Source organism: Pyrus communis, chromosome 6, assembly GCF_041283825.1.
Source record: "Pyrus communis isolate YQ-2024b chromosome 6, ASM4128382v1, whole genome shotgun sequence".
NCBI classification, from domain to species: Eukaryota; Viridiplantae; Streptophyta; class Magnoliopsida; order Rosales; family Rosaceae; genus Pyrus; species Pyrus communis.
This window is the reverse complement of record NC_142570.1, coordinates 20774302-20798512: the sequence shown is the minus strand read 5'-3', so window position 1 is coordinate 20798512 and position 24211 is coordinate 20774302. Positions and strand designations below refer to the sequence as shown.

The window sequence follows — 24211 nt, the reverse complement described above, 5'->3', positions numbered from 1 at the left end:
TCATTATTATCATGTATCTCATCTAGGATACAACAAGACAATCTTCAATTCATAACATTACTTTAAGGAAATATTTTAGAAGGCATTCGTCACATTACATTAATATGATAACACAAACATTCACAATGTTTAACTTAAAAGGAATTATCTCTAAACATTTAGAGACTTATTTAAGTACCTTCAAACATTTAGGCATTTAATAGTGGTCTTCCATCATATGAAGCCACATAATAAGTTCTTAACACAATAAGAAAGTTTAAAGACAATCTTTAAATGCCTAAACAAACTTCCCAAGTAATAAGCAAAAACATGGTGACCGAACCCTTCTCCACTCTTTTATTTGCTTGTTCCTCTTCTACTTAGCTCCTCCACCTATATACAATTATATAAGTGATTAGCACTTTATATCAAATATAAATATTTAGAAGATCTAACAATTAGAATTGAAGATAAGAACATAAACCATACCTTGTGGCTTGTCCTTAAGAGTTGCAAGGTATAACCTACAATTCCTCTTCCAATGTCCCTCCTTTCCACAGTGGTGGCAAGCCCCCTTGGGCTCCATTGCCTTCTTTTTCTTCACTCCCCCTTTCGGCTTAAGAGTGGGTGACTTCTTCTCCTTCCCTTTGCCTTTGCCTTGCGGCTTAGACTTGGAAGAGGATGGCTTGTTGTAGGCTACTGCAGAAGTCCCTACAACGTTCTCTTTCATCATAGTTTTCTCAGCAGTTACTAACATGTTTAGTAACTCAGAGAGAGTATGATCCATCTTATTCATGTTGTAGTTCATTACGAACTGCGAAAATGAATCAGGAAGAGAAGCCAATATAAAGTCCTGGGCCAATTCCCCGTCAAGTGGAGTACCTAGGTTCTCCAGTTGTTCTATGAATCCTATCATCTTCAGTACATGTTGATGCACTGGAGCCCCTTTGACCATCTTGGTCTTCACAAGTTCACAAACAGTGTTAAAGCGACGGTTGCGCGTCCCTTCACCATATAACTCCGTAAGATGGAGTATTATGGAAAATGCACTGTCCATGCCCTCGTGCTGTCTCTGTAGCTCCTCATTCATGGAAGCCAACAGATAGCACTTGGCTTGTGTATCATCCTCAACATGCTTGTCATACTTAGCACGTTCATCCTCTGTGGCCTCAGGGCCAAGAGGTATGTCAGGAAGAGGCTTATCAAGTACGTAAATAATCTTCTCCAATGTTAGGAGAATCTTGACATTACGATACCATGATGGGAAATTGTGCCCCTCTAGGCAATGTTTGTCGAGTATTTTCGCGAATGTGCTTCCAACCATATCTAAATACATAAACAATAATATAAATTAGTTTGATTGTTGATTAAGTCACACGATTCGGGTCTTTGAACCGAATGACACCACCCACCATTTTTGGCAAATTCCATATCCCTCAAATAGAATCCGAGAGTTATGTTGAACTCTTAGCGGGGTATGGGAGACTCACCATTACCAAGCCCACCTCAGAATTATATCATGTTGGTTAGCAAAAATAATGATGAGAGAATAACACTTTATTCATTTACAACTCTTGTAATTACCCATCTAGTTTGGCCTCTAGAGAATGAATGCCTCAGAATTATATCATGTTGGCTCCATTGCACTTAGTTAAGTTATTCCCACCATGCTTAGTTTATGTAGAGGTTCAAGCACAACCTCAGAATTATATCATGTTGGTCATACTCGTTGTCTACACTCACCTCATCATATGTTTATGGACTCCTCCTGGATGTAAGCCCATACTTTGTACTTCCCCATTATAGGGTGAAGCCGGTGCATGAGTCACAAACGATTGGAGCCCACCACGGTGGAAGGCCTACGAAGAAATGTTCAAAACATCTCTCGTTTATCAACTTAATATTCTTTGTTGGTTGAGGGATTTTAAGGTCTCATCAATTTTATTTATTTAAACATATTCAAATAAATTGTCCTATTACAACTATTAGTCCAAAGTTAATGAAATTAGTAGCATATGATATCCCCACTATTCGTTTTCATAAAACAAATCAATATCAAAACATTTTTCAAAATATTGGAGATATATATAACTACTAATTGAAATCATTATAGTTTAGTAGCGTATGATACTCCCACTATTTGTTTTGAGAAAAACAAATCAATATCAAAAACGAATTTTTCAAATATTGGAAGTAACTACTACTACTACGGTTTTTGCAATCCTTTGAAATTGGACTTTATAGTTATCTTAGGCTCTTGGATGACCATGGACTTATTGGGTTATTGCAACAACGAGCCAACATTGTTGAATAAGATCTCGGGGAGGTTGTGTCATTTTAATTACGTGCTTTTCAATTCAATTAAAACATTTTTGATTGAGCCATTAGAAATGAAAGACAATGATTCATTGCTAATTAGGGCGTTGGACCCATTTAATCTTTTTATCTCATGTCAAAACCCTCTTTTAAATATGTCTCCTTACCAATAGTTAAAGAAACTCTAGTCTAGTACTAGAGGGAATCAACTAACTAAAAGAGATTAAGAAGTAATAAGAATTACAAACCGATTTGTACAAATTCCTACAAATTACACATACTAAGAGGGAGAGATAGATTAATGTCGAAACGTGACAAGGTCCAATTGAAACAGTAATTAAAACACATTCCCAAGGTTCAAACAATTTGATTTTAGCGCCTTATCTCATAGCTCAATTATCGTTTAAGGCATAAGTCCATAGTCACCCATTTTCTAACTACTTAATCATATTAAATAATCAAATGGAATGCAACATATAAACAATTAGATTTAGTGCATATGGGCATAATTCAATGATGAGTTTAAACATTAAACAAAATTAAAATCAAACATTTCAATTTTTAAATAGTAGGGGTCTAAATGCAAATATGAAAAAGTTAGGGGTCAAACCATAAATACTAAAAGTAATACCAAACTTTTCATGATTACAAAAGGACCCTCAAGTGGGAAAACCACTTGAGTTGGCCGGCCAAATGAAGGGGGAAATGGGTAGGTCTCACCCACCTTGCATTATTTCAACATAAAGAAGAAAAAGAATTCAAATTATGCTTGCACTTGATTTTGCTTTAAGAAAATTAGGGAAAAAGTTTTAAAATATCCTAAAGAAGTCTAGGATTGAAAAAACCTTTTGTAATAAATATTGATGATAAGAATATCATCCAAATCCATAAAACAATTTATGAACTTAAATAAAACTATTTTCAAAAAAACAAAACCATGAACACCAAGATCATAATCAAGAACTTCAAGAACACATTTTTCTAGCTTCAAAGTGTGTGTGTGAGGTTCAAAACAAAACACAAACACATAGCCAAAAAATCCCCTTTTTGCCGTGCCCTCCCTATGATTCAAAACCCCAAAAAATTGTTCTAAACTCACTCTTCATTCATGCATCCAAAACACCTTTTGCATACATATCTTTTCAACTATTGATTCACAATTTTTCAACATTTGAAAAACAAAAGATAAACATACTTTGAATGAAGAACTAATATGTCAAACATAAAATTAATACCCATATGCATAAAATCCAAAAGGACACATCAAATATAAACCTTTGGCTCATGATACCACTTGAAGGGAAATCTATGAGATTCATGTGGGATTTCTAGTGACTAGCATGCATATACAATTCAAAATTTATATACGAAAGCAACGGAAGCATGTCATACATTTTATCAAAGCTATAATCATGCAAATCCCCTTCAAGATGCATAGGTTTATATAAGATGCATCAAAACAAAATTTATAAGAAGAACAAACTAGAGGTTTAGTTTTATACCTCTTGATCTAGATCTTAGACCAAGGATGGACCACCTCCAAGATCTTTGCTCCTCAAACTCCTTGAGCCTAGCCTCCCTCCTTGCTTCCTCCACTTTGTAAAGTAAGTGCTCCTAGGTTCTCTTCAAGTTTCCAAAGATATGAAAACCTCTAAAGATCCTCACCCACTTTGTAATGAGAAAGATGAAGGAATTAACCAAAAGGGTGTATAGATGATTAGTTAAATCACCCCCTTGGTGGCCGGCCCTTTGTGTTCAAGAGAGAGAGCTTTTCTTTTCTCTTTTGTTGTTTTTAGAACCCATAAAACCCTAATGAATCTTTCACTATAATGTTCCTTTTATTACATAAAGAAACAAGTCAACAATTGACCTTCTCTCTCCCTCTCTTTGGCCGGCCATATGTGTTTGGTTTGGGCTTTGGGCTTTTAATTATTTCAAGTCATCCAATGCTTGAATAAAAGCCCAATGGGTTTTGGCCCAATGGGCCTAATTAAACCCGAACGTTTCTATAAGCCCAAAACGATCTTTATCGCTTTTATGATTTCTTTAGACTTTCTAAATTAATCAAAACACTTAATTAATCCAATTAATTATTTCCTTCATCCATTAGTTACTCACTACAAGAGTGTATTGGTGAACAATCTTTTAGGTTCTAATTAGCAAGGCAGTGAGGTGATTGGCACCAATCCAATTGATTATCCAATCACTTAGTGAATTAAAACTTACTTTTAATTCACCTTCCTTTTGATGACTACATTTAATCATCTAGAAGAACTCACAAGCCATGAGTGACATCTAACCATATATCATGGCTACCCAAGCTAATGTAGAAGTTATTCGGAGAACCTATTCAGTTGGAATTACAATGTAATTCGATCCTTCTCTAAAACAATACTCTCAATCACATTACTAGGGTATGGATTTATAATGTCAAACCCCTAATGTGATTATTCCTTCTTATATGATTCATTTGAGACGTATAGGAACGCTTTCCTTTATTACGCTCGATACTTCGGCCGAAGATTCCCGAATCATATCTTAGAGTATTCATCCTCTCTTATCGAGGATCAGAGATTCCTTGTTGCGCATTCACTTGCCTTCATGGCTAAGTGGCTTAACCCCAACGATGCCTTGGACACTCGCGAACGGAATGACTTTAACATAATCAAAGATTAAGTACTTAACCACAAGACAACGACGATGCCTCAGGTCAAAGGATTACTTACATTATCCCAACCATTAGAGTTACTTGCTTGACATGTGAGTAGACCTCCATGCAAGTACTCTCGTTCGATTGTGTTCAGTGAACTCATTCCCTTAATGAGCACCTACATACTTGTCTTAGTGTCGCTACACGAATGGGATGAGACTTTCCATCCTTCCAATTGAAGCGGACATAGTATGTACCGGTCTATGGATTGTCAGTATCTCTCCGACAATCCTATGACCAGGAACCTTTTTGGACATGATGGTTATGAGAAGAAGGTCTCTGTAATCTAACATCATTAGGTTACTTCTTCCATCGATCCATTGTCCATGGATTCACTATTTAGGACATATTTTTGTTCATTGAGATAGTCCTAATTAGTATCTTTGCCTTCCGATGTATAAGAGTCATATATATATACATCAATTCATTGTCCTGAAAGGTTTCTTCCAAAGATTGACTTTCAGGGCATATTTCCAACAGATGTCAACCCAAGGGCCGTCGAGGCTTGATCTTGAATTGGGCTGGAAATTTCTTCAAGGGCCATCGATGCTTGATCTTGAGTTCGACTGGAAGATTTTCTGGTTTCCTCCAATCGTTGATTTTCCACAGGCTTAATCTTGAACTGGGCTGGAGGATTCTTTTGGTCTTCCTCGAAGGTCTGAACTTAACTCCTTTTATCTGGAGTTGAACTTGATTCAAGGGTGGTGAACACTTGATTTTGAATCGGACTTGTGATTTCTTCAAGGGCCATTAAGGCTTGATCTTGAGTGAAAATAGGACCATGAGCGGTTTCAGGATTCGGACATATGGCAGGCAAGCACGAGGTGGAGGTGATGATCTGTTTCTTTGTTCAATCTTTCCAATTCATATTTGAAGAGGGTTAGAGGATGACTCAGCATATGCAGTTGTTGCGTTTGCTGACGATCCACAAGATTGATGTTTCATTGTCACTCGTCTTAGCTGTTCTCCAAGCAGATGTGGTCCCTTCTCTGGAAGTGTATCAACCGTTGAAGATGACTACTCGAGAGCAACGCTAGGTAAGCAACCAGGCAAAGGTTCCAGGTAGTCGGTTCCAGATCGGAAGACTGACTCCAAGTGCCGGCTGATTGCTCTCTTTCTCTTTGCCATGCGAGTAATAACAAGGACAAAAAAAAAAGACAGGGAAAAAGCATGATATGAGATACCTTTGCTTTCGAAGAAGCAGCGAATGAATCAGCACATATATTTGTTGTGCTTGTCTCCACATGCTTCGATGTATCATTTTCACTTGCCTTACTTGCTCCTTTTGCAGAAGTGGTATTTCCTTATGCAGGTTTAGCATATTCTCTTGTAGTATTTGTCCTCTGATGCAGGAGTGGAATGCAAACCTTGCATTTGAATGGACCATCACTTCTTGGTGGCAGCGCAAGTTTAAGTGGAGGTTCCGACATATTGCTTTCTCTGTCCTTGTCTTGGCAGGTGAGAACAAGGGCAAAGGAAAAGACAGGGAAAAAGCATGATATGAGATACCTTTGCTTTCGCCCTTGATGATATGAGATACTTTTGCTTTTGAAGAAGCAGCGAATGAAGCAGCACATATATTTGTTGTGCTTGTCTCCACATGCTTCGATCTACCGTTTCCTCCTGCCTTATCTGTACTCCAGGCATCTGGTATCTTCTTTAGGGAAGAAGAAAAAATTGAGTATTTCGAGATGCTTTGCTGGGAGTGCGCCCTCAGAGGTGAGGAAGAGTTGGGCATTTTTTTGCAGGTCTGCCTTGCCATAAAAGATGAAGGTCGACATATATAGGGATTTCCCAATAGCAAGTGGTGGTACTGTTCCTTTACCATTGTCGACAACTGTTGGGTAATTGAAACAGTAAGATTCACGCGTTCTCAACTTTGTCAGAAATCTTTGACAAAGTTGCCCGTGATTTCTGCAAAGCTGGGGTTGCATATGAAGGGTGATGACAAATCTGGAAAAGCCCAGCTTTTGAAATTCAGAGAGTGATGACTCTTCGATCCTTGAACGAGCGGCCCGACTTTTGAGGTTTGGAGGGTGTTACCTCTTTGATTTCTGAACAAACGCTTCTTCGATTTTTGAGCAATCGTCTCTTCAATTTCTGAACAAACGCTTCTTCGATTTCTGAGCAAGCGCCTCTTCGATTTCTGAATGAACAACCCTATTCCTCCTTCTTTTTTATAGAGGCAAAAATTGTGTGGTAGTTGGGATAATGACCTTCACGCGTTTTTAACTTTGTCAGAGATCTTTGACAAAGTTGCACGTGTTATCTGAAAAGCCGAGATTGTGTCTGAAGAGCGTTGCCGAACTTTACGCAGGAAAATCTGGCTTTTAAGATTTGAAGAGTGGTGTCTCTTCAATTTTTGAATCGGTGGTCGTGTCGCCTCTCCTTTTATAGAGGTATCGATCACCTCCACCATGCACACTTTAAAGATTGCCCATTCGTGAAAATCGTCTCCGGTGTATTTTGTTTTAACGGCCCTTTGAGATTTTACTCCATCCAACCCTTCTCTTTTAACACCTTTGAAAATGGCTAATCCATCTAACATTTGCTTAGATTTGAGTCTCAGCAGTGATACGGGTGCGCCGCGTCAAGGTAATGTATGACGCCCGTCTTTCTTATCTTCTAGTGGCCCTCTTACAGGTGAAGACTCCGTGATGAAGGATGCAACAACAGCTACAATAGTAGCTAGGAACCTCCTCACTCCTAGAGATAGTAGGCTGCTTTCAGGACGGTCTGATGAGTTGGCCGTTCAAGAGTCCCTAGCTCTCAGTGTTCAGTGTGCGGGCTCCGTGTCCAACATGGGCCAACGCCTACTTGCTCGATCCCGTCAAGTTGAATCATTGATGGCGGAGGTGGAAAATCTTAAACAAGAGATCCAACAGCTTAAGCGCGAGAATAGAGGTTTGCACGTGCTTGCAAATAATTATTTGACGAGCATGAAGAGGAAGCTTGATGAGTTGCAAGAATCTGAAGGTCGAATTCAAAGTGACCGTCACAGGCTTGCGGCTTTCTTCCAGAGGCACATTTTTCCTGCGTCATCTAGCGTTCCACCAAGTATTGAGGCCTCGAATGATCTATCTTCGATGCCTCCCGCTCCTGGAGTTTTGCCAAGTAGTGGGGCTTCACGTGAACAACCTTTGTGAAAGCTCCATCTTTCTCTTTTTTTTTTTTTTTTTTTTTTTGTACGCACTTGTAATTTCTCGGAGATCAATGGACATGCTTTATTTTATTCAGTGTATTGTGCTAAATACAGATAAAACATATATATCACCAAGATGTGTTATTTCCCTTTTTTTATTTTTTTTATTTTTACGAATGATGGCCTTCATTACTTTCTTTACTTTTAATTTCCCAACTTGTACACACACACACATATAGGGCACTGCATGGTCACTGCATTTGCTCACTGCCTTGCATCTTCCAATTTGCTAATTTAAACAATTGGCAGCTGGTGCTGTCTTTGAAAGATGCATCCCAACATCATCATTGCTACCTTTTTTTTTATATTTTTTTTTTACCTTCATCATTGCTTCCTAACATCATCATGGCTTCCCAACATCATCATTGCTTCCTCTTTTTCTTTTTCTTTTGACTTGCTAATAGTAGCATGCATCATCTTTTTTTCTTTTTGTATAATTGCTCTCGGTGCGCTTGGCACCATCAATACTTTTCTTCTTTATTATTATTTTGTTTATTTATTTATTTAATTATTTTGTTTATTTTTTTTTATATATTTTTTATATATATATATGGTGCTCTGCAAGGCCAGGTTTGTGGGTGAAAACCCAGGCCGAGTTCGAGAGAAGACGGAGGAGGAAGGGGTGTCCGTGCTGCTGAAGCTGATCGGTAGAAGGAGAGGGCTCGCAGAGGAGGATGAACACGGACAGAGAGCTCGAGTCGAGCTTGGAGGTAGTTAGTGGATGCTGTTGCTGCGGCTGTACAAGCTGGTTTAACTGTTGTTGGGTCAAGGGCATGGACTTTTGCAACTGATTAGAAGCCAGTTGCTGCTGAAGGAGAACCTGCTGTCTATGTTGAATACGGAACGAAGGTGACACCGCAGATAGCTGAGTCCCTGGCATTTGCTTCAACCACTGTTGTGAGAAAGAATTCTGCATCATTGCTGGTTGTCCATTCTGAGACACCGCAGATAGCTGAGGGTTCATAAATGCAAGTGAAGACGTTCTTGGCAAGCTCTGAACCTGTGCAGAGGTGAGTGAATTTTGTTGGGCCAATTGTTGCCTAAGTTGGCCCTGCCCCTGATTCACTCTCTTGATGAAATTGGGAACCTTGGACCAGACCGCCTTTTTGTCTCGGCGAGCCCAACAACTGCGGCTGCAGATTGAATTGCGCAGCTGCAACAGCAGCAGTGCCTGACAACATGGGCAGGTGGCCACTCTGCCCAATCAAGCCTGATCTCGACAAATTCCCACCGCCAATTTGCTGTGTCTGCTGTGCCGGGTTTTGCTGTTGCTGCTGCTGATTCTGCTGTTGAATACCACCAGAGCCACCAAAATTCACCTGCCCATACAAGCCCCCTTGCTACCTCATCATACCAAAATGCTGCTGCTGCTGTGGGTTCTGACTCAGCTGCTGAAACTGGTTCATTCGGGACATCGACGGCGACCTCTGCATACTCTGCTGGTGCTGGTAATTCGACATGGAACTCACATTCACGTTCTGGGATTGTTGCACCAATGACTGAGATTGTTGTTGCAGCTGTAGCTGCTGCTGGGTAGATTTGTGCGCGTAATCCAATCCAACGGTGGGTGAAATGTGCTGGGTTTGAGGAAGAGAGATGTTGAAAACTTCTTTAGACACCTAAGAGGCTGCAGGAAGCTGTGGGAATACGGTTTGCTGCTGTGTTTTGTTCGAAACCGTCCTTGCATCATCGGCGGGTTTCGGGACCATCGCTAAGCACGATGGGTTCTTCTTCTCCACTTGTTCAAACATGGAGGATGATGGCACTGGGCAGAGAATATATATACACACACATACATATATATACACACACACACACATATATATTTTTTTTTTTAAATTTTTTATTTATTTATTTATTTATTTTTTACAGGTTCTCACTGCGTTCATGGCTTTCCTTGTTGTTTTGACGGATTACCCAGGTTTACAATTGGTGACGGAGTGAGCAGGACGTGGGTACAACCGTGTTCTTTGCCTGGTGCTTGTTGCAGTACGTCACTTCTTATCGTGTGGTGCTATGCAAAAGACTGTAGCAGGATTTCGTTGTGTAGTGCCTTTTGGTCACGGTTTTCCCTCGGTGGTGACGTTGGTGTGATGCTCACCCTTGTAATATAGCTTTGTAACCAAATCATTCCTTTAAAGAAATAAAGTCTTTTTTTTTTTCTTTGATGTGACTGTACTTGAAGTTTTGAAGTTTCAAGTTGCCTACGTACCCTTGGTTGAGGAGGGATCAAGTCATGACGTAGTTCAAATGAGTGATGGTTTTGATGATGATTTTTCCGTACACAGTTTATGCTCTTGCGGGCCAGGAGCGTGGTGCGTTTGCTTTAGGGGTAGTAGCGCTTCAAAAATCTGCCGTTGATGGGGCCGATCTTTAACCCGTCTTCTGCCATGATTAAGTAGGCGCCATTGGTGTAGATCTCTTATATTACGTAGGGTCCATCCCACTTTGATGTGAACTTGCTTTTTGTCTTATGAGTTGTAATGATAGGCCTATGCAATGCCAGCACGAGATCTCCGGCTTGGAAAGACCTTGGGCGGACTTTCTTGTTGAATGCCTTGGATAACCGTGCTTGGTAGCATTCCAAGTGTTGTTGAGCTTCGAGCCTTCTCTCATCCAGCGCTTCCAACTCCTGAAGGTGCAACTTTGCATTTTCTTCATCAGTCAAGCCTTCTTGTATAGCCATCCTTAGTGAGGGAATTTGACTTTCGAGCGGTAGAACAGCTTCTACGCCATATACGAGAGAATAAGGTGTAGCTTGGGTAGGAGTCCTATGTGTAGTCGTATATGCCCAAAGTGCTTCACTTATTCTTTCATGCCAGTCTCTCTTTGTTCGGCCGATTACCTTTTTCAGGAGGTTGCACAGCGTCTTGTTGAATGCTTCCGCGAGGCCGTTGGCCAGAGCATGATACATGGAAGACTTATGCTGCTTGAACTTGTATTTGTCGCAAAGCTCGTCCATAAGTCGGTTGGAGAACTGCTTTCCGTTGTCAGTGATAATGTAGCGAGGCACCTCATATCGGTGGATGATATACTCCTTGATGAAACGAACAACAGTTTCCTTTTTTACTTCCCTTAAAGGTATGGCTTCAGCCCACTTGGAGAAGTAATCTGTTGCAGCTAGGATGTAAGCTTCCCCTGCAGATGACTTTGGCGTAATTGGTCCTGCAACGTCCAATCCCCATGCGTCGAACGGCCATGAAGCAACTGTAGGGTGTAATGGTTCAGGCGATTGATGTATGAAGTTGGCGTGGAATTGGCAGGCTTGGCACCTTTTGGCGTGTTCCAGGCAGTCCTTCACCATGCTCGGCCAGTAGTAACCCATTCTTTTAAGCTGGAAATGTAGCTTTGGTCCAGACTGATGTGCCCCACACACACCTGAATGTGCTTCTTCCATGGCTTGATTAACTTCTTCCTCACCTAGGCATCTCAGGAGCACTCCTTCAAAAGAGCGTCGGTAGAGTGTTCCTTTGTAGTAAAGGAAGCGAGGTGCTCGTCGACGTATTTCGGAACGGTGTCTAAGATCATCTGGAAGCTTTCCGTGCTCTAAGTAGTCGATCAGCGGCTGTCTCCACTCTTCAGCATCGACTGGAAGTACTGAGATGACATTTGTATCATCTAGTGACATTTCATTAACGAGCGGAATCACCCATCTTTGGCAAATTGGCACGTCTGCAACTTCATCTTTTCCTAGTATCATACTCGAGGCTAGATTGGCGAGAGAGTCTGCCATTTGATTTTCCTTTCTTGGCACATGTTCTAGTGTCACAGCTTCGAACTTTTGTAGCAGTTGGGTCGCTAGCCGGAAGTATGGGATGACATCATTTTTCCTCACCTCATATTCAGTTAAGAGTTGATTGATTATGAGCTTGGAATCGCCATATACCTCAAGAGCTGTGATTTCCATGTTGATCGCCATTTGGAGCCCGATGATCAATGCTTGGTACTCAGCAACATTGTTGGAGCATAGCTCATTCAGTTGGAAGGAGTAAGGTAGTATTTGCCTTTGTGGCGACATGAATACTCCTCCTGCCCCCGCTCCGTCTGCTCGTGCGGATCCGTCAAAGAACATCGTCCATGTCGGGAAGATGTCGATGTAGAACACCTCCTCGTCAGGCAAGTCGTCTGAGATTTTCCAATCAGCCGGGATTGGATGATCGGCAAGGAAGTTTGCTAGCGCTTGTCCCTTGACGGCTTTAGCTGGGACGTAAATGATCTCATATTGATTAAGAAGTAAATCCCATTTAGCGAGTCGCCCTGTCAAGACTGGCTTAGTCATAACGTATTTGACAGGGTCGGCTTTAGCAACCAAGTGGATGGTGTAAACATGCATGTAATGTCTAAGTTTCTGAATGGCAAACACCAAAGCGAGGCACATCTTTTCTATTGGGGAATAGTTCAACTCAGCGCCGGTGAGAGTTCGACTGAGGTAGTAAAGTGCTCCTTCTTTTTGGGATTCATTCTCTTGCGCCAAGAGTGCTCCGATTGAACTTTCCTGAGCAGTAATATACAATATGAGTGGTTTCCCGGGCACAGGTGCCCCCAGGACAGGTGGACTTGACAAATATTTCTTTATGCTTTCAAAAGCATTATGGCATGCTTTGTCCCATACGAATGGAACATCTTTCTTCATAAGGCGATTAAACGGTTGACAACGCTCTGCGACGTTGGAGATGAAGCGTCTGATGAAGGCTAGCCGTCCTTGTAGACTTTTCAGCTCGTGCAGGTTTCTTGGATCGAGCATGCTTTGAATGGCCTTGATCTTTGATTGGTCTACTTCAATACCACGGTGCTTGACGATGAAGCCGAGGAATTTTCCAGAGGTGACGCCAAACGCACACTTTAACGGGTTCATCTTGAGGTTGTATTTTCGCAGCCTTTCGAACACTATTCGCAGATCCTTCAAGTGGTCTGATCTTTTCTTCGTCTTAACCACCACATCATCTACGTAACATTCTACGTTTTTGTGTAGCATGTCATTGAAGATTTTCTGCATTGCGCGTTGATACGTAGCTCTAGCGTTCTTTAGACCAAAGGGCATCACCTTGTAGCAGTAGATACCTTTTGGAGTACGAAAGGCTGTTAGTTCCTCGTCTTCGAGGGCCATGCGAATTTGATTGTACCCAGAAGAGCCATCCATGAATGATAATGCCTCATGGCCAGTGGTTGCATCCACCATGATTTCAATGATTGGCAAGGGGAAGTCATCCTTTGGGCAAGCATCGTTGAGGTCCCGGAAGTCTACACAAACACGTATTTGTCCTGATTTCTTAAGGACAATGACGATGTTGGAGATCCACTTGGGGTATTGCACTTCTCGAATAAAGCCTGCTTCGATTAGCTTGTCGATCTCGACCTCGATTTGTGGGATAAGCTCAGATCGATAGCGTCTTTGAGTTTGCTTTATCGGTCGTGTTCCAGGCCTGACCGCAAGATGATGAACAACGATGTTAGGGTCCAGGCCGGGCATTTCTTTGTAGGTCCAGGCAAAGACGTCTTTGTACTCTAACAACAGCTGATAATACTCCTCTATCTCATCTGTACTTAATAATGCACTTAAGAAGATAGGCTTTGGTTCCTTGCTTGTACCTAAGTTGAGTTCCTTGAGATCATCGACCGTGGCTTGCCCCCCATCTTCGAGCTGTGGTGGTGCAGCAGTGACATCTTCCTCGGGGATTTCGTCTTCTTTACCTTCTTGAACCGTGATGTGGAAAACATCTTGGATCTCCTCTTCAGTGCCGTCTTCTCGAGCTTGTTGGCATAAGGATTGTCTGGTGTTCTGGGAGAGGCGTTCCTCGCAATCTTCATAGGAATGAGCCTTGACCGAGTAATTGAAGAAGTCTTCTGGGAAGAGGTCGCACATTGTGATGGGGATGGACGATCTTTGTGTCGAAATTTCACTATCTCCAACACTTTCACATTGTTCTGGAGGTTGGCGAAAGCTGCTTTCCCTCCTTTCTATTGGTGCACTTGTGGAGAAGACATGTTTCTCGTGCAGTTTCTTCGGAGTGACCTGAGTCCATCCTTCAATTTCACTTGACTTGGAGCATGCCCCCAACAGTCGAGGTGAAGACTTTGAGTTGAAAGAGCCAGAAGTGACATCTTTCTTAGGGATTTCATCTTCAGTGCCGTTCTCTTGGGTTTGCTGGCATGAAGATTTGCCAGTGTGGTCCTTTTGTGTCGACCTCTAGGATTGCTTGGCGCTTCATCCTTGAAGGAATCAAGCTTCGAACGTCGTCTTTTTCTCCTAACCCATCGAGTTTTTCTTCCTTTGGTGTTGTCTTCCTCTTTCCAAAAGGCTTCTCATTACCTTCAAATCTTTCTGAAGCTGATCGTCGCAGAGGAGAGATAACTGTGTTGCTTTGTTTCTTAAGCTTTAACAACCTTTCAAAAACAGAGCTTTGGGATGTCGGCGCGTTAAGCCTCTTGAAGACAGAGGTTCGGTCTTGACCACCAATGCAATTAAGCACTGAAGTTCTAGAGCTTGAATGGCTCATCCTATCGAAGACCGACGTCCGAGGGGAGGGTTTAGGCTCTTCTTGGTCTTGTTCAATGCTCATGCTGACGTATTGAGTGCTAGTGTTTTTCACTTTGTTTGAAATCGTCACAGGTGCATTTGGTGTGAAACCAAGTCCGGCTTTGTTGTCGTCAACTCCGTAACCATGCTCCTTCAACTTCTTTTGAGTTTTGGTGAGGTTACGTTCTTCGTCATTGACAGTGTTTGAAACCTTATTTCCAGCCATCGCAGAAGAAGCGAAGTCGTACCCGGCCTTTGACATGAGTTTGTAGGCGTTAGGGTCGAAACCTTCCTCGGTCCTCTTGGTTGGAAGAAAGCTTGATTCCACCTTCTTTGGTAGAGCTTTTATGAAGCCTTGTGGTAGTCTTGCGGCCTTAGCACCCCCTAGCTGTGTCAGAGGCAAAACTGCATTCGTTTTGAGTAACTTCACATTATCCGTGTGCCACTGTGTGTCGGCTTTTCTAGTTTCGAATGGAGATTGACCATTCTTTCTTCTTGACATCGGGATATACCGGAATATGGGTGCGTTCGGTCCTTCTGACGGCATCCTACTCCCTTTGGTTGTTGCAGGTTTAGCAAACTCGTCATCGTCTTTGCTTGAAGATGGCACGGCCTGCTCTTTTTGCTTTTTAGGCATGGCTTGCCACTCCTGCTTTTTAGGTGCTGCTCTGCCCGTGGATTTGATCTCTTCCGGAAGGGCTTCGGGTACCGACTCTTCATCCATGTAGAACTTGGCATCTGCAAAGTGTGATTCGGCTTCGGTGAATGGCTTGGTGTCACCTTGAATCACCTTCACTCCTTCTCGGTAAAACTTTAGGCATTGGTGAAGGATAGACGGCACTACCCCATTTGCGTGGATCCAAGGTCTTCCTAAGAGCAAGCTGTAGGAAGACCTTGCATCAATCACGTGGAATATCGTGCTTGATTTGAGCTCACCAATGGTCATCTCTACTCGGATCATGCCCATCGCCCTTTGTCCTCCTTGGTTAAAACCCTGGATCAGCAGACGGCTCAGGGATAGTTCATTCACCTTGATGCCGATTATGGTCATTGTTGATTTTGGCATGATGTTTATGGCCAACCCACCATCCACAAGCATGCGGTTGACTTTGTATTCCCTTATGTACCCGGAGACGAAGAGAGGACGGTTGTGAGGCTTTGATCCCAACAGTAGGTCTTCATCAGTGAAGTTAATTACGTCATGGGTGGCACAACATGTGGCACATTCATGTGGCTGAAGCTTCGAGCCTTCGTCGTTACTTTCTTGCACTTCGTGGTCGTCGGGACCTGCCAAGACTGCTGCTAGTGCTCTTCGCATCTTTTTTGGCAATGGTAGCGCTTCCTCGATGCTAAAGTGTGTTGGCAGACCTTCTCCAGGTGTAAGGGTCTTTTCTACTTCAGTGGCGATAGCTTTGCCTTTTGAGGGCTTTTCTATTTCTACTTCAACCATGTGACAGGCCACAGTAGTGCACTGTTGGAAAAAGTCATTCGGGAAGTATTCATGCAAGGAAACGAGAATGCGTGGCTCCTGCTCCGTAGGTTCCCCAGCATATGTCGCCTTATCATGCTTTATGTTTCTTTTAGGCTTTGCATTGTTGCGGCCGTGGTGATTTCTTCTTTGTTCCACCTTTGGCTGTATGACTCGTGGTCTTGGTTTCCTTGTCTTTTTGTAGGTTACCAATATCCATCTTTCTTCATCATCAGCATGTGCATCTTGGTCGCTTCTCTCCAGTAATGGTTGTGTAAGAGGTGCCGTGCAACTTGAGCATTCACGGGAATGGTCAGGTGTCGTTTGGAGAGGCACAGGATTAAACGATCCAAACGCAATTGTAGTGGTATGCGTTGCAGCCGTGTCCTCAAGGTCGAGCTCAATTTGCCCTTGTTGTGCTAGCTTCATGATGAGTTCTTTAAGAACGAAGCACTTGCCAACAGGATGGCTCACAATACGATGGTACTTGCAGTACCTAGGATCGTTTGTGCAATTCATTTCTTCAGGACGCTTGCATTCGAGTAGCTCAATCTCCTTTTTTTCCAGCAAGTCATCTAACATGGCAGCCATGTCAGAGTCAGGAAAAGGGTACGTTTTCTGTTCCAACTCTCTCAAGGTGCTCTTGTATCTGTCTTGGGTGCGAGAAGGCTCACTTGTCTTTATCTCCTTCGCTTTCTTCTTAGAGGAGATCTTGATGGGCGCTGAGGAGGTCTTGATGGGGGTAGTGTTGACGGTGAAAGCTTCCTTAGCGGGCTTCTTCCCGGTCTTGTCTACATTTGGGGCGAATACTTTATCCTTATTGAAGTTAGTAATCGGCTCCTTTTTCCCGTGATTAGCGATACTCAGCTCCATGTCGTGGGAACAAGTTGCTAGCTCTTCGAATGTTCTTGGTTTTATGCCTTGGAGGATGTAATGTAACCCCCAGTGCATGCCTTGAACGCACATCTCAATGGCAGAGGTTTCAGAAAGCCGATCTTTGCAATCCAGACTTAAGGAGCGCCATCTATTTATGTAGTTGACGACAGGTTCATCTCTCCACTGTTTCGTACTGGTCAGCTCTAGCATGCTTACAGTACGACGAGTGCTGTAGAAACGGTTGAGGAATTCCCTTTCTAGCTGGTCCCAACTGTTGATAGACTCAGGTTCGAGGTCAGTGTACCAGTCAAAAGCGTTACTTTTCAGCGAACGCACGAACTGTTTGACGAGGTAGTCTCCCTCTGTCCCAGCATTGTTGCAAGTTTCAATGAAATGGGCGACATGTTGCTTTGGGTTGCCTTTTCCATCGAACTGCATGAATTTTGGGGGCTGATAACCCCTTGGCATCTTCAAAGCATCAATCTTCTTGGAGTAAGGCTTTGAGTACAGTACGGAGTCATGCGAGCTTCCTTCGTACTGTGTCTTGATAGTGCTTGCGATCATCTCCTGTAGCTGCTGGATAGAGAGAGATCCCATGAATGCCGTTGCTTGGTCTAGCTTCGGCTTCTCTTCAACTTTCTCCGCTGGTGGCTCCTCTTCTTTGTCGACTTCTTTCTTTAATAGGCCAACATTTGGGTCGACTTTCACGTCGGGCAGCGCATCTAGTTGGTTGACAAGTGCGGCAATCTACAAGTCCTTCTCTTCCATAGTCCGTGTGAGCTTTGCAATTGCTTCATTCATCTGAGCTAGCTGCTCCTCGATTGAAGTTGCTCCAGTGGTCATGACTTGCATGGTTGTACTGCCGCTCGAATCAGCGTCGGAGAGTAGGGACTCTGAGTATTTCCTCGGGCTTTCCCCCCTTGATGCCTTTAGCGAGGCTAGGGTGATCACAGGCTCGTACCTCAGGTGCTCTTGTTCCTTTGACAGAGTTAATGCAGAGGCGGAAGCCGCGGCAAAAAGATCTCTTGCCTTACTTCGGGTTATGATGCCCGAAATATCACCACTTGCGGCGATGATGTTCTTGTTCTTTGCTTTGATTGCAGGAACAACTTGATCCTTTCTTGATGCCATTTGCGTTTTTCGATGATTTGAGGATAGAGATGAGAGGTAGAGAGGTCCCACTGGGCGTGCCAAATTTGTAAACACGAAAAATTCCTGAAACAAGAAACAAGAATACGTGTACAAAATAATATTTTTGTGTTTAATGATTTTGGGGTTACAATCTCTTTGTAATTTGATCCTCTGATTCTATCTTCGTAGGGTGTAGGTTTGTGGATGAGTTGTTGATCCAAAGGGCCGTCGGGGCTTGATCTAAGGATGAACAGTTGATGAATGGATCTTCAAGGGGCGTTGGGCTTGATCTTGAAGAATGGGTGTATGAGTTTGTTGAGGTTGTTGATCCAAAGGGCCGTTAGGGCTTGATCTTAGGATGAACGGATGATGAATGATGAACACTTTCTTCAAGGGGCCGTCGGGGCTTGATCTTGAGTCGGTGGAAGTTCTTCAAGGGCCGTTGGGGCTTGACCTTGAAGGAGGATTTGACGAAGAACGAAGAGTGTTTTCTTGATCCTTCGGGATTTTCTTGAGAGCTTTAGAGTTTCAAGGCTTCAAGGTTTTGGTGTGATGTAAATTCCCTTCTTTCTTTCTTCCTCCAAAATGAATGCCTTGGCTTCCTATTTATAGAATTCTAAAACTTGATTTTTTAGATTTAAATAATCAAATGAAATAAATCATTTCTGCCAGGTATTGACACGTGTCCTATTTGATGACTTTTCCAATTTATTTCGATTTTTCGTTGAGTCACACGCTACATGTAAAATTTATGTGACACGTGAGCGTTGAAATTTTAATTATTGGTCAACATTCATTTCACTGAAATTTTGATGTCTACAGTCACGTACTCCGAGAACAGGTATGTGTCTTTGGGTTGACAATAACTAAATAGTAACAACTATTGTATACTGGTCTACCTACCCACTTGCTTAATGAATCCAACGAATAAGTCATTGATATTACAATTGGCCGCTCGCGATATCAACAACACATTATTGTGTCAATAAACAAGTAGTAATTTCCTAAGGGTGTAAACATACTAATTTGTCCAACCACCAAGGCGACAACAACACAAGCACACAATTTCTCGAATCGTAAAATCAAACATCCAAAAACCAATTCGCAAAAATCTACTGTCGAACCAGTCCTGCCAATAGAATCTATCATACCAAGTCTTAAATAGTGCCACACTCAAACTGCAAATAAAAACTATTGTCGTAACTACTCCAAAAAGATTGGTGCAAAATCTAATCACTCAGAAACCACTAATCAAAAGAACACAACATGTCTTCCAAGGTCTAGATAGTTCGTTCAGACTGTCTAACAATCCACGAATAAAAATGTGATACAGGACAAACAACTTAGTACTCAAGGCCTTCACGAAAACTTCACAAAACTTAGAAGTGAAATGCGCATCACGATGAGGTACAAAAGTGATGATACACTGAGAACCAGAACAATGTAATTCACAATGCCTAAGCAAGCTAATTTATTGAAAAAAATTTCTCTCGAATTTAACGAACAGCTATGCCGAGAAGGCTAAGTGAACACCCACGAATTTTAGGGTGAAAACAAGTCCAACAAATCTAAAGTATATGGTAATTGGAGTGCATGCGTAGCTTTGATGCAAGAATACGTATAGGTACTTAACTTGATTCTATGGTGGCAAGTCGAGATGGTTGAATGCGGACTCGACTTGAGTGGTAGTCTAAAGTAATCTGATAAACGGGAACTCAAACTTTTTCCCCATTCCAACTTTCACAACAACTTGTTATAATGATAAACTTAGGGATATACAAACACCAATGGTAATGATTTTCTCAACAGGATGTTAATGGGTGATTGAATGCCTGATGGTCCAGGCTAAAACTTTCGGATCTAAATGGCTCGCCTGAATAGTCTCTCTGGTTTGGAAATGATACAGGTGTTTTAGGGTAAACATGAACCCAAAGTTGACTATAATGCTTTCTAGGACCAAGAGGTGAAAATAGGATTACGGTCGCAACTGATGTAAATTGAGACGTCAGTCAAACAAAGTCTAGGATGAAAAATTCTACCAAGTGGTCAAAATTATAGTCTTTGCGAACTGGTAGATAATACGCTGAGTAAGTTGACCATCAAGTACCAAAACGTCATCATGGTTTCCACGTGTACTAGGTGGTTTGTACAAGAAATCTATGGTGACATTCGCCCCCTTCCATTCGCATCCCCAGTAGATCCTCAACAACCTAAGAAGGACAACTATGGGAATTTCTTCCCATCTCTACACACGAATAAAAAGAATTTGAGATAAGCCCGATGGCTTCCATCTCATCGTTTTCACTGATCAGTAAATTAGATATTCCCTCACATATTAAGCGATAAACCATGCTTACAATACTCGTAATAAAGTGGATAAACCTAGTGGTACCATTCGATACTGCAAGCATGCATGACATATGTTGAAATATGAGTTGACAGTACTCATCATGAGATGAACGCCAAAGTAAAACAAATTCATCGAAGAGAAGGCGATAGTGGGATATGGATAGCTCGGATAAAGGTAAGCTATCCATGGGATTTTTTGACTAAGAGCATCAGCTACGACAATTGCCTGACCATGATGGTACTCACAGGTGCAATCAACTCACCGATGAGTTCCATCCACCTTTTCTGCCTCTAACTCAACTATTTCTGTGTGCAAACACACTACATCTTTTTCAGTAAAAAAGGACGCAACATTTCTTACTGTAGAGAAAATGTCACCAGATTTCACAGCAAGGAGAATCGTTACTAGCTCTAGGTCAAAGATAAGATGGTTCACATCATGCAGTTCCAAACGTCAAGAGGGACACACGTTACTCGATCCTGTTGCATCAGCGTGCATCCAAACATTTAATAATACACCACCGCAGAATTCAAAAAGTGTAAGAACTACGCTCAGATGAGACAATACTCCATTGTCAGAAACTTCGTTCACCGTTAGTATCGCAACAAAATTGACTGCTTTCTTGGCCAAAAAGGAAATAGGGCTAAGCTCAAGGAATAGTTAAGAACCACTGAAAGAAAGAGACAAAACTAAGGATATTTCATATTTCACAACACCCTGAGAAGATTCTCAATTTCTAATGGTCGTAACCCTTTTGGAAATTGATGAGAAAAACGTCTGCTACAAAGGAGTCTCCCAAAGAAAGTATCTAATCTAAACAAAACAATGTTTGAAGAATTTGACATACAGCTGCATGTTGATGTTTAGTGAACTTGACTTTGTAGTTGGTGTAAGCGAGAATGTTATCGATAGAACAACCACTGAGAATTGTTATAAGGATCCACACGAATTTTCTCAATGGGAACGAGTCAGAGGACATTGATTTGATCCCACTAAACTAACATTTACTAAACTTCGCAATAACTAGCGCTTACTCGCTCTCTTCAACATGAACTTCGAATGTCTCAAACAATTTCCAAATATATATAACTTTGCCCGCCATTCCTAGGGAACTCATGTCGTAGAGTAACATCACCGATTCAGATCTTCCAAATTCAAACCACTTAGATTTTTTCGTTTCACCACACTCCTGTGTAGATAAGACTCTGCCCACAATTCCTAGGGAACGCATGTCGTAAAGTCGCATCACATTTTCGAGTCTTCACTTGGTCTTAACCAACTCATACCACAATTGCTAAAGAACGCATGTTGCAGAGTGGCATCGCCATCTCGGATGTTCAGCTAGTCTTAACCAAACTTCCCCTTACTAAGATTTCTAATTCATGTCACTTCAATGTAAAATCGACTCTGCCTACAATTCCTAAGGAACACATGTTGCAGAGTATTAGTCCGATGTTGAAATTCGTCTAACAATCCATTTCATCACCAATGACGCACAATCCCGAGACAAATTCTTGTATTTCAACTAGAAGTTGATAAGTCAAACAAAGAAAGGTTTGCACAACTGCGCCGAAAGGCACCAAATCCGAAAGTCGTGTCATCCAAATGACGTCATGACCGACACACTACTACAGTAACAGAAGATCCTAAGTATGCTTTGAACAAACCACGCTCTGATACCAAATTGACACGCCCGACCCTGATATCTTCCAAACACCAGGGTAGGCACGTGCTGATTGACACCCGAAGGTGACGAAGCCATATTATGATGCATGACAACTAGAAACAATTAACAGACATAAATAAAACTTGTAAATTTAATTATAATGAGTATGCAATTGTGGAACATGTTCAGAGCATACAACTAATCCGAGACACTAAAAAGGAAAAATATAAATTTGAATGAGCAAAGGAATGGGTCCTACATCGAGAGGACTCGAAGATGCCAATGCGGGAGTGCCTTGACGTCGGGATTGTACGCCTCTATTCTAAGTCCTGAGGAGGCGCAAAACAAAAACATGAGTGGACCAAGTTGATATATAAGTAATACTGAAACAGTTATTCAACAACGTACTTAACCCCTAAAGTTTATGAAAACTCAATAGTATAATATGTATTAGGTTTTCCAAAAACCCTAGCATGCCATAAAACCTTTCATAAAACATATATCGTATATAGGGTGCTTAGTAGGAGTAGCAGCACAAGGCGCACACACACACACACACACACACACACACACAAAAATCTTCATTCGCCGAAGGCACTACATCTCCCAGCCGAAGCCAATATAAATATCTCCCGGCCGAAGCCACCAGCCTATGCCCGACCAAAGCCAAATATAAATATCATTCGCCCGTAGGCAGTATCATTCGCTCGTAGGCCCTACATCACTCAACCAAAGTCAATTAATGATTTCATTCACTCGTAGGCAGTTCGTATGAATAACCACTAAGTAAGCACATAAAAACATTAACATAATATTTCTAACATACATATATCTATCTCAAAACAGAGCTCAGTAACTAAAACGTCATATCATAAAATCATGTTCCTAAGTATGTATATAATCATCAATCATATATGCCACAAAGAACGTAAAGTCGATAAAGCATCATAATTCAAAAAGCGTGAAACCATTTACTCATAAATGTTTTATAAAACATAGCCATTAAATCATGCTTTTCATGTATGCATTTCTAATAGTAAAATCACACATTTTAGAAAGGGTCCACTCACCGATATTTCATCGTTGAAGAGCCGTGCAAACTAGAGAGGATGGAAACGCCATAAACAATTGCACCTAAGCACATAAGGGTACCAATTAATAAAACTATACTAAAACGGTTGAATTTGTGAAAACGGACTTCGAAAATGGATTCAGTATGTCGAAAATATGAGGGGGGACCTCGGGTATCCCATGCGCCGCCACAAGGTGGCGGCCCAGACGGCCACGAGCCGATTTTAGTCGTTGGAAATTAGCCAGAAAAGTCGTCGGGGCTGCCGCCGTCACAGTACCTCTGGTGGAGGCACATGTGCTCCATGCGCCAGCCAAGACAGGCGCTCACATGCGCCCACACGCAGGCCCACGTGTAGACCCACATGCTGGCCAGGGTTCTGGGATGGGCTGGTTCAGCTGGGTTGGGTCAAAGGTTTTGGGTCGTAAGGTTGGGCCTAGGTAATTGGGTTTAGGTTTCTAGGTTGTTGGGTTGGGCTAGACAATTAGGTTGGGTTCCTTGGCCCAACGATTTGGGTCGGCTTAGGTTTTGCGGATTGGGTTTGACCTGTTTCCAGGCCGGGTTGGCCGTTTTGAGGAAGAAAAAGGTCGGAGCTCTCCTAGCTCCGTTCAACCTCAAAACCCAACTAAAAACTATCATGCAAAATACCAAATGAAGCCTAAGGAACAAGGAAGAGATTTGTACTAATGAGAGGCTGAGAGGTGGCTGGAGTTAGCCAGGAAACGGCCTGGAAGCCACGGGTCATTCTTCGGAACCTGTGAAAGTTTCCCTGAGTAGTTTTTTGCATCTATCTTCCTTCAAACCAAGTACAAGGGTAAAAAACACAACTAAAACATCCAAAACTAGTCATTTGGATGGTCCAGGGTTTACCTAGTCGGAGAAACCAAGAACTAGCCGGCGTGGTGGGTGTGCTCAGTCATTGATGGT

General features: G+C 42.1%; 1 protein-coding gene across 1 annotated transcript; it reads right to left on the bottom strand.

The window, feature by feature from the left end:
• Positions 1-355: 355 nt before the first annotated feature.
• On the bottom strand, positions 356-1502 carry LOC137737268 (uncharacterized). The gene is made up of 2 exons (XM_068476698.2): positions 469-1502; positions 356-372 (listed from the first exon to the last, which is right to left on the bottom strand). The coding sequence occupies exons 1-2, from the start codon at positions 1313-1315 to the stop codon at positions 356-358; spliced, it is 864 nt and encodes a 287-aa protein (XP_068332799.2). The 5' UTR covers positions 1316-1502.
• Positions 1503-24211: the final 22709 nt, after the last annotated feature.